Consider the following 11,009-nt stretch of genomic DNA (forward strand, 5'->3'; position numbering starts at 1 on the left):
AGGTTGCGATGTGAAGTTACTTGGATACCCTTGCTAATACATGGTGGATATTATTTGGGCTCGAAAGGTGGGCCTTACCAAGCTGAGCCCAATATCATGGGCTAGGTCTGATATATATGGGGCATATGAGTGGGCTGAAAGCCCAAATGCCTTCCATTAGGGGTTTAGGACGGCAAATTATACCATGGGTTGTTATGCCGTGGACCTGGGTCTACATTCACATACACTATACTTTACATTCACATACACTATACTCTACATTCACACTTTGTAAACTCCACATGCACACATTACAGGATTATATGTTTAGTAACTATATTACCACTGTTATGCATTCGCACATTCAAAACTCTATATTCACAAGTCCTATACTCCACATTCACACATCACATTACAGGGCCACAAGTTGCTATAATTTCTTAACTCTATTACAGATTTACATATTCACACATGTATAACTCTACATTCACGATTTCTATTCTCCATATGTACAATTTGAAACCTCCACATTCACACATTTTTGGACAACTCTACATTCACACAATCATAAATTTACATTCACGATTTCTATACTCTACATTCACACTTTGAAACCTCTACATTCACACATTTTTAGACAACTCTATATTCAGCAATATGTTTACTAATTAAAAAAAACAAAAAAAAAAAAACAAAAAACAAAAATGACGTAGTTCCAGGTCCACCTCGACCTGGGTCCACAACATAATTTTGTAGTTGTTGACACATTTTGTATTTGTAGTTATTAAGTATTAGTTGATAGTACTTGTAGTTATCATTACAGAATGTGTTAACTGAATGTATATAAATACAAAGTACCATGTTTTAGACTCCCTCTAGTAGGAAGGGCAAATTATAAATATTGAAATGTGAATTGTTGATAAATGTTTGTTTTATCTACATAAGATGAAATTTTTTGTCACAACATCGGTACGAAAACTTAACCCGAGTGATTCTCACATTGTCACTAGTAGGTGTCAGTTTTACATTTTTACTCACAATCTTTCAATGTATTATAACCTTTCAATGTATTATAAATTCATTAAAATAAATTCAGTGATCCATCTTACAATAATTCAAGGATAAAGCGCAAGGTAGTTCACGTTTCTGTGTGTATAATAGCACATTAGTCAAATTTATATGTATAATAATCATATTCCACCCACTTAATTACGAGACTCAAAAATGTAAGATTTGTTTATATGTTGGGGTGATTAGAGTCTTAAGATGGATTAAGTTTTGCAAACTATGATAAATCATGGTGTTTCAAAAAAAAAAAAAAAAAAAAAGTCTATTGTTATTTATACGACCAAATTCAAAACTCAAAATTCTCCAAACTCTATCTAAATGCCAACCAAAAACTCTGATCTAAACATTTCACCTTAATTACACTCCAATCCGAAGCTAACGATTATTCACAAATGACAACCGCCGGAAGATCAGGCGACGGCGGCGCCGGCACGGGAGAAACTCTCCGGCTGGCGATGACGGCAAGGACGGCGCCGTAAAGGTCGACGGCGAAATGGATGAAAGCTAAGGAGAGAATAGAGAAGCAGGCAAAGACGCGCACGAAATCATCGAAGCTCTTGGACAAATGCAACAGCCACAAGCTGGTTCCGGCGCCGCCCGCCGACAAGCAAACCAGGATGCTATACGTCACCAAATCCCGACATGACGCGCTCTCCGCCGCCATCACCCGATCATCATCGTATAGTCGTCGTCGAGGTGTTATATTTACTGCTCCTTAGTCGTCTACAGTGAAAAGAAAAAATTAAACCAAGTTTTATCTGAAACTAATTGGTTGGTTAGGTTAACTTCAATTCTTCGGAGATATACGTGGGGACTTGGCAATATATATCCCTTGTAAATGGGGAATTTGTTAGTTTGGATTGAGTTTGAATATGTGGATGATCTATAAAATTTTGAGGAAATATTGAAATTTCATATTTTCAAAATAAAAATAATATGTCACATAACATTAATCAATATATGTGAATCACGTTTTATTTTCACTTACAATTAAGATTAATATATGACTTTTAAAACAATATTTATTATGTATAAAAATATTAAATTATATATAAAATATTTTTTAAAAAAATTAGGTCCTCAAAAATTGGGAATCCATCGGCCAGGATGAATAAGATAATTATACAGTTTTAATAATACACTTGTCATTTCCCATTCAATTATTAATTACTAAGTAATAATATCTGTTTTGCTGGACCTACACCACTCTACGTGGCACGTGCCTGTACGGCGACGTGGAGCCAGCCATGCACGACACTGCACGTGACTGACCTAACCACTGTCCTGCTAAATATAGTGCCACCATTGTCACAGCACTGTATAAAGCTTGTATCTTTGCCCACATTGGACGTTGAAATTTCCCAAAAATTAATTTGACCTCACATTTTCCCTCACCAACTTTTCCTTCTTCTTTTCAAAAAAATAATAATAATAAATAAATAAAAAAATTCCTTCTTTGTCAAAGTTGTCATCACTACCTCCGTAGACCAAAAACTAGTCTTTTACAAAGCTTGGATTTTTCCCCATTGATTCTGTGATTTGGGAACTTATTTGTTCTTTCCTTCACACATTGGGTCTCGAAAATTTCTTGGGTTTTTGATACTTTTTAGCTCTCTCAAAAAATTTCTTGGTTTTCGATGCATTTTCCCTTTTGAAGTTATGTTTTTTGTTATAAAAGTTAGTTTTGCTCATTCTTGTAAATGAACCAATAGTTTTAGCCTTTAAAGATTAAAGAACTACAGAGCTTTGCTGACATCAAAGAAGCTGGTTTACTGTGCTTTATATAGTATAGGTATAAAGTTATGGATGCTCTCTGTGCTTCTATGAGGGCCCACCCAGTACCAGTTAGCAAGGGTTTTGGCTATGGGGATAGTGGATTCTGGGGAGAGAAGACCAGAGGTTGTAGGATTAAAACAGAGAGACATGAGGGGATGCCTAAGAAGGTTAACCTTGGAGTGGCCTGTTCTATTCTCACACATGATGTTAACAAACAACATTTGGTATGTTTATGTGGATTCATACAGTGATCAAATTGTGTGTGTGTGTGTGCTTTTTTTTTTTTTTTTTTGGTGGAATTTAAGGTTTGGGATGTATCTGATTGGTGTGTTAATGTTTGTTTCAGTCATTTGAGACACAGCATTTTGAAGAGCATTCACAGGCTGACCCCAGAAATGTTGCCTCTATTGTTCTGGGTGGTGGTGCTGGGACTAGACTCTTTCCACTTACAAGAAGCAGGGCTAAACCAGCTGTAAGAGATGTTTTGCATAGTTTTGCTTTACATTTTGTGTTGTGGTTTGGTATTGGTCTGTAATATGATGTCTTAAAATGATACCATGTGTGATTGTAATGATCTGTGTTGTGTTAGTTAGCCAAAGTTTGTCATGTTAGGAGTTTATGGCCTTTCTAATTCTAGCCAAATTGATCACTTGGTAATCACAAGATTCCAACTTTGAGCGGTCTATTAATCTTCTTAGTTTGAGCCGGTTAGGTAACTTAGACTTAGGCTGGTAAGCTAGTTACAAGTGGATTGGAGCCATCCTATTCACATCCAATCTGCCATTAGCATATTGGATTGAATTGGATCCGCTAGCGGATATAGATGCGGATGAAATTTTTTAAATCCACCTTTTACAGATTGTATGTAGATTCACTTCAAATTTTCTTAGCGCTCACCCCTAGTGCACCTTTGGGTTGACCTTCTTAATTTGAGCTGATCAGTTATGATAATTTAGGTTGGTTTACCTCTTTATGATATTCTGTCGGTTAGGATTATAAGGTGGGCTCACCTAGTGGACTAGGGTCACAAGATGAGTTTCACTGAATATGCACCTTCGGGTTGCTTCTTTCAATTATGATAACTTAGGCTGGTTCATCTCTTTATGACCTTTTGTTGACTAGAATCACAAGGCGGGTTTAACCCAATATGCATCTTGGTTTTCCCCTAAATCAATGGAGTTTATGGGGTGTGAACATCCATTGTCTTTCAAATTTGGTCATTTGTTTTGTTCTGCAGGTTCCTATAGGTGGTTGCTACAGGCTAATTGATGTACCAATGAGCAACTGTATCAACAGTGGCATCCGTAAAATTTTTATCCTAACGCAGTTTAATTCCTTCTCGCTTAATCGTCATCTTGCTCGCGCATATGGCATTGGAAATGGAGTCAATTTTGGGGATGGTTTTGTTGAGGTAAGATTAGTCCCAATGGAACTCACTCACCCAAATGCCCCAGAACTTTAAATGTAATATCACTCATAATAGACATTTAAAGATACGAAAATAAGAGGGCAAGTACAACAATGATGCTGAATGGCTAAAGCAGAATCTTTCTCGATACAACAGGTTCTAGCTGCCACCCAAACGCCAGGAGAAGCGGGGAAAATGTGGTTCCAAGGCACTGCTGATGCTGTACGGCAATTTATATGGGTATTCGAGGTGTGTGCTGCTGTGGATAGAACTGTCTTTGACATTTATAAGGTGATCGAGGAGATCGTTGAGTTTGGTTTTCTTTGATTTTTCAGGACGCCAAGAACAAGAACATTGACAATATATTAATCTTGTCGGGAGACCATCTTTATCGAATGGACTACATGGACTTTGTTCAGGTACTGGTTCACTAATTGGCGGTGAATTGCATTTATTTTACTGCCCCGTATTTATCTATCATGAAATTTGTATTTGCAGAGGCATATTGACACAAACGCTGATATTACCGTTTCTTGTGTGCCAATGGATGATAGGTATGCGATTGAATTTTCAATGCAAGTTCATATCTTGATTGTTAATAATAATAAACGAGCAATTTCCATTTCATTATGGAAGGAGGAGTTGATTTTTAACATTTTAATTGCAACTTTTTTTTTCGTTTCTGCAGCCGAGCTTCAGACTATGGATTGATGAAAATTGATGGAAGTGGGCGTATTGTCCACTTCGCTGAGAAACCAAAAGGGCCTGCTCTGAAAACAATGGTACTTAGCTTAGTTTCGTCTAAATATCGTTCTAAACTAATATGTTTTATTCAACTAATAGCCTCGTAGCTCTCGAGTTGTGTTTGTTTGCCTTGGCATTCCACATTTCTTATGTTGTTTTTACGCTGCAGCAAGTTGACACCTCTCTGCTAGGACTTTCTGAGAACGAGGCCAAGAAATATCCTTATATTGCATCCATGGGTGTTTACGTTTTTAGAACTGAGGTTCTACTAAATCTCCTAAGGTCGCAGTACCCTTCGTGCAATGATTTTGGCTCAGAAATCATCCCCGCTGCAGTGAAGGACCACAATGTCCAAGTAAGAGCTGGAATCGACTTTCAATTGACACCGCTCTAGTTGTTGAAGGTTTTGTTCGCTAATTCACTTGATTCGTTATGTTCGGTTCTCAGGCTTATTTGTTTAGTGATTACTGGGAGGACATTGGAACGGTGAAGTCTTTTTTTGATGCAAACTTAGCCCTCACCGAGCAGGTTAGCTCTATAGATAGATGAATGACACTTAAAACCACGGAACTGTTAGTAGTACTTGGAGAACTTATCCTTTGATCTTTAGTTTAGCGGGATATGTTTGAACTTTATACTTTTTTCCATACATATTTGCAGCCTCCTATGTTTGATTTTAATGACCCGAAGACCCCTTTCTACACTTCACCGCGATTCTTACCTCCTACTAAAGTCGACAAGTGCAAGGTATGCCCGCTAGCCTGATTTCATTTGTTTAAACCTTACCATTCTTAATATCTGATCAAAATGATATATTTTTGTTTTCAGATAGTCGATGCAATAATTTCACACGGTTGCTTCTTAAGAGAGTGTAGCGTTAAACACTCTATAGTAGGCATTCGGTCACGATTAGACTATGGTGTTGAGCTCGAGGTAAGCTTTCATCTCGGCTTCATACTTTCCCGTTGTATCTAAAAAGAGCTTGGTAGGCACATTTTCCCCGGTTTCTGTGGATTCAGCTGTCGAAGTTGCTTCAAACGTTTTGTTTCATGCATAAGTTCTAAGTTACGAAATTTTCAGGATACCATGGTGATGGGCGCAGACTACTACCAAACAGAATCGGAGATCGCTTCTCTACTAGCCACCGGAAAGGTCCCAATTGGTATTGGCACAAACACGAAAATCAGGTACTCTGCCCTGGAACCTACATTGTCTTTACAGCACGCGAACTTAAAGAATCTGTGACAAGCAAACTGTTTGATTGAAGTATCCCGCATAAACTGAAGTACTGAACTGAACTAAACTATGATTCTATGATCCCGCCTTTTCTTGCAACTGTGGAACATACCTTGAACACGCTGATTTTATGATTTCTTTTGGTACTTTTCTGCTAGAAACTGCATAATTGACAAGAATGCCAGGATAGGAAAGGATGTGGTTATTGCAAACAAGGATGTATGTATCTACGCCCCGCCATTTCATTCTTAGAACCGTGTTTATGAAATTGCTCGTCTTTCTGAATCCCAGCTGACACCCGCGTTTTGCAGGGAGTGGACGAAGCTGACAGAGCAGACGAGGGATTCTACATCAGGTCCGGGATCACCATCGTGCTGAAGAACGCAACGATCAGAGATGGAACCGTCATATGAAAAGCTTCTTGATCACCATTTTAGGTAATTGTAATGAGTAAGCCCATCTTGATGTCTGGATTCGAACCCATGATCGGGTTGATTCTGTTACTAAACTGAAAGATGTGATTTGTTTAATTAAAAGTTTAAGCTAATAGTTGGACTGCACAAATAGTTACACTACACTATATATATGCTCAATAGGCTCTCTAATGTTTATGGACCGATTTTTTATGGGCTCCAATATTTCTGTCTAAGTTGATAGTTGGATTTATATTTATATATTATATGATCTATGCCATGGTTGAAAAAATAGTTAGGCGCTTCTCAAGCGCTCGTGAGTGCCTAGCCCCTATAGTGTCTAGACGGCATTAATCGGTGCCTAGGAGCCCTTTTTTTTTTTTTTCATTTTGAATGAAATAACTCATTTAAAAAAAAATTGACTAATAGTTAATTGGCTGACTAAACGATCTAAGAGACCTAGGCGGTTAGCGTCTAAGCCGACAAGGGATCTAAATCACCGATTATGGTGATATGCTAGGCGGTCGGCCAGCGCCTAGCGTTGATTAATCGGTGTTTAGGCGGAATTTTTGCAACGACGCACATTTGAAGAAACCAGTTTCCTTTTCGAGATATTCTGGGAACAAATATGGCAATGCTACTCAAATCAAATGCAGTTTCTCATCAGTTCATACAATCGCTAGGTGAATAATATATGTCGTTACTACTACTATAGTTTTAACCGGTCGGAGACGACGTTAATTCAGTTACGGGCGGGAGGGCGGCTGCCATTGTTGTTGTCTTTCTCTCTCTTCCATTTCTCCAGGTTTTTGAGCCTCGCAAACATCTTACGAATCCTGGTCAGCTGCTTCGACTGTCGGGTGATGACGTCGGCGGTGGAGGGGCTCTCGCTGAACACGATCTCGTAGCCGTCCCGGAGAGAATCCATGTCTTCCGTCAACAGCTGCCAGAAGAAGCCGCCGGCCGCCGCGCCACCGCCCCTAGCGGAGGCGTAGATGGCGGAGTAAACGGCGGACATCAGCTGGTTCCTGGCGCCGACGTTGTAGCCGGGATCTTTAGTGGTCTTCCCGAACTCCGCTAAGAATATTGGCTTCTGGAGAATGTTCTGGGAGTCCTGAATGTGGTTTCTGAGCCAGGTTTTTAGGAATGAGAGCTGAGCTTCATCGCTTTGCCCAATCAACCTTCATATCACCCAAAACAACAGATTTTAGGGTTTTTCAAAAAAGGTTAAATTTCTCGTCTCAAAGTCGCACACCTGACTCGATAAGATAGTAAAAAAGATAAATTATGATGATTTGATAGTCTAATTTAGGTTGATTTATCTACTTTTGACCCTTTATCAGATTGAAGGTGGAAATCATAAAGATATAGTTTAATTGGTGTATACTCCTAGATAGTAGTTTTATAAAGAGAGTTTAACTGGTGTACACATCAGATAGTAACTTCATAGAGACAAGATTTACCTAATGTACACTTTCATATAGTAGCAGTATGTTTTTTATGTTACTTAAAAAAATGTAAGGAAGGGAAGTGTACCATTGATCAGGATAGGAGTGGACAGTGGCGAAATCAATTTGGGGAATTTGATTGTTTGCGATGAAATCGGTTCCAAGTTGGAAATTGGGATTATTTTGCTGCTTCTTGGCGTCTGCTTGTCCATAAAACCCTTCAAGTCCAATTTCTAATAGATGCTTATTGTCAATAGATTTCAAAAAGGAAGCCATTTCCGCGATCCAAGCCTGCAAATAACCATACACTTATATTATACTGAGTAGTAACACTTATTATGTGGGTCTAGGGAAAAAATGACCTATGACGATAAAAACGTCGCATTTGAATTAATTAACTGTCTCAAATATAATGTAACTAAATACATTTTGTGACGTTTGGGGCGGTGAAGACTGGCAAATTATTGTATGGACCATGGTCCACACAGCTGTGTAGACCATAATAAAATGTACATTTTTAATGTATTAAATGTACATTATTTTTGTACTGAATGTACATTATTTTTATATTGAATGTACATTATTTGATAATATGGTCTACACAGCTGTAATGATTGGTGAAAACTCGAACAGTCCCGAATGCCCTCTATAAAGAATGTCTAGGGCATTGTGTCATTGAAACTAACGCAAAGTTTAGTAAAATGGGGAAAAAGTTACCGGTTGAATGGAAAAAGGGGTTAGAAATGAAGTATAGTAACAAATGCAATAATTAGATAAAACAAAAATGTTACGCCTACCAAATTTTGTATTACATAATATTTTATTACGGAGTATAATATTCTTAAATACGCCACTTTCTTTTCTTTTTTTTTTTTAGAAAAAATACGCCACTTTCTAGTTGCATAAATTATATGGAAATTATTTAATGCACACAACAAATTAATTAGATAGAGGTCGCATCATTTTGTGCTTTCAGTAGATTGAGAAAGTAGTTATGAACAAATATTAAGTTATTAATACAGTATTAATACAGTCAGGTAAAAATAAATAAATAAAAGTTTTACTTAAAACCCAAAAAAAAAAAATTAAATAAATAATGTTGCATGCAAGAAAATTAGGAAAGTGTTGGAAGAGATAGAAATCATACTTGCATGGTGTTTCCAGATAGATCTGATTGACATCTAGGTTCATTCATGAGTTCCCAAGCCATAATTGTAGGATCATCCTTGTACGCAACCCCAGTAAATGTATTGTTCCTCGTAAGAACAGCCTATTCAACAGGCAAAATAATTCCACAAAATTAATATAATGAAAACCCCACCAAAAAACCTTGAATTTAAATAAGGAAATAATTCAATATCGTATATCACTTCTGATCCTTGATCTGATCACCATATCATCTTGGGATTTTCAACTCAATGAATATTATTATTATTGTTGTTGCTAATAACCTTAATGTGGTTTTTGTAATAGCCCTTGACAACAGCATTTGTGTAGAAATCATCCTCGGAAGAACAATTTTGTCCTTGGTTTCTTGCCCACTCCACATACTGAGATTTTCCTCCAAAATCCTTGTAATTGTTAACCAAACTTAAGATCAGCTTTATCCCATGTTTCCCAGCCTCCGAAACCACAAAATCCAATCCCTGCAAATACCCATAAAAAAACATTAAACATTTTAATTTCTTCCCCACAAAACACAAAATTCCCTCGACCCAAGTAAGGGTCCTACATCCCAACTGAACAAATACTAAATAGGTAAATTACAGTGACCCAGACACTTATGCTGGTCAGGTATCCAGCCTAGTCCTTTACATTAGGTGTAACTCTCACAGTGTGACTGTTAGGGCTGGATAACTGGATTAAGATATCCAGGTTGAGAAAACAGGCAAGAAAACATGCGACAAAAATTAACAACCTTAAACATCTGTTCATTGTAGGAGCCAGGGAAGTACTGGAGAGGGGAGTAACCGCCGTCGCTGAACGCCCAGGTTCTTCCGACGGAGAGGTCATGGCTTTTGGCCTGCAGAAAAGCTGTGGAGATTTTGTCTCTCTGAGAAGGATCGGAGGCCACATACATTAGCCAGTAAGCGTTGAATCCATTGCCGTAAAATGGGCTGCCGTTCATCATGAAATGAACGCCGTCTCTGGTCACGAATCTATCATCCTCCGCCGCCCTGGTCAGCACAACCAAGACGAAGAGAAGAATTGCAGAGAGCCGCCATTGTTGGTTTTGCTGTTTCATCTTTCTTCTTCAGAAAGTGCGAAGAGGAAATAACTGCGGGTTTGGGATTTCGTTGCCCAATTTATACTCCGTCCGTTATTTTGTTTTGTAAAAAAATAAATTAAAAAATTAATGCCAGGAATTGCGGGTAAGTAGAATATGATTCTCAAAATTTATGATTTATTAAGAAAAGAACAAGCCAATGATCGTGTGATCTAGTGACACTGAATGGCTCTACTATATAGGAGGTTGTGGGACAGTATTGACTCTTTGTGTTTCAGTAAGTTGAGAAAAGTATTTATGGACATATACTGCATTGTAGCAGAGTCGGTAGTTAAGGAAAAAATAACTTTTTTTGGCCCCACTTGCATTACAAAAGGAAAATTCGACGACTTTTATTTGATGGTATGTATGAGTAAATAGTAAAAATCTTAACGGGATGCTAAATTAGGAACTATATTGGGTAGTTTTGTATAGTATTGGTAACTATTAACTTCATCTATATTTTTTTAATAAAATTAAATCAACCATATTAGCAACTCATTAAATATAATACCATTAATGGCTTCTAATACTCCTTAATTATAATTTTCTTATTAATTTGTCGGATAAGAATTTATGATTGCGTTGACTTTAATTCTCTATCTTTTTATTTCTCTAATTTTACTTTTTAAATTTTATGTTATTTCAATTTATTATTATATTTTATATTT

General features: G+C 37.4%; 2 protein-coding genes across 2 annotated transcripts; one reads left to right on the forward strand and one right to left on the reverse strand.

Moving 5' to 3' along the window:
• Positions 1-2,533: 2,533 nt before the first annotated feature.
• LOC116022148 (glucose-1-phosphate adenylyltransferase large subunit 2, chloroplastic/amyloplastic-like) lies at positions 2,534-6,849 on the forward strand. The gene is made up of 14 exons (XM_031262733.1): positions 2,534-3,047; positions 3,170-3,295; positions 4,061-4,234; positions 4,388-4,480; positions 4,567-4,650; positions 4,730-4,785; positions 4,920-5,013; positions 5,145-5,330; positions 5,423-5,503; positions 5,636-5,722; positions 5,804-5,908; positions 6,056-6,162; positions 6,370-6,430; positions 6,523-6,849. The coding sequence occupies exons 1-14, from the start codon at positions 2,850-2,852 to the stop codon at positions 6,622-6,624; spliced, it is 1,554 nt and encodes a 517-aa protein (XP_031118593.1). The 5' UTR covers positions 2,534-2,849; the 3' UTR covers positions 6,625-6,849.
• A 389-nt stretch (positions 6,850-7,238) lies between these two features.
• On the reverse strand, positions 7,239-10,328 carry LOC116022149 (mannan endo-1,4-beta-mannosidase 7-like). The gene is made up of 5 exons (XM_031262734.1): positions 9,991-10,328; positions 9,524-9,718; positions 9,220-9,342; positions 8,161-8,363; positions 7,239-7,805 (listed from the first exon to the last, which is right to left on the reverse strand). The coding sequence occupies exons 1-5, from the start codon at positions 10,315-10,317 to the stop codon at positions 7,367-7,369; spliced, it is 1,287 nt and encodes a 428-aa protein (XP_031118594.1). The 5' UTR covers positions 10,318-10,328; the 3' UTR covers positions 7,239-7,366.
• Positions 10,329-11,009: the final 681 nt, after the last annotated feature.

This window comes from Ipomoea triloba, chromosome 6, assembly GCF_003576645.1.
Source record: "Ipomoea triloba cultivar NCNSP0323 chromosome 6, ASM357664v1".
In the NCBI taxonomy this organism is placed as follows: Eukaryota; Viridiplantae; Streptophyta; class Magnoliopsida; order Solanales; family Convolvulaceae; genus Ipomoea; species Ipomoea triloba.

What these genes read in the sequence shown, in the direction of transcription:
- LOC116022148 (XM_031262733.1), top strand. Translation starts at nt 2,850, where the DNA reads ATGGATGCTCTCTGTGCTTCTATGAGGGCCCACCCAGTACCAGTTAGC. An exon ending in ATGTTAACAAACAACATTTG is followed by an intron (nt 3,048 to 3,169) that starts GTATGTTTATGT and finishes TGTTTGTTTCAG; the next exon opens with TCATTTGAGACACAGCATTT. An exon ending in GAAGCAGGGCTAAACCAGCT is followed by an intron (nt 3,296 to 4,060) that starts GTAAGAGATGTT and finishes TTTGTTCTGCAG; the next exon opens with GTTCCTATAGGTGGTTGCTA.
- LOC116022149 (XM_031262734.1), bottom strand. Translation starts at nt 10,317, where the DNA reads ATGAAACAGCAAAACCAACAATGGCGGCTCTCTGCAATTCTTCTCTTC. An exon ending in ATTACAAAAACCACATTAAG is followed by an intron (nt 9,343 to 9,523) that starts GTTATTAGCAAC and finishes CCTGTTGAATAG; the next exon opens with GCTGTTCTTACGAGGAACAA. An exon ending in TATCTGGAAACACCATGCAA is followed by an intron (nt 8,364 to 9,219) that starts GTATGATTTCTA and finishes GGTTATTTGCAG; the next exon opens with GCTTGGATCGCGGAAATGGC.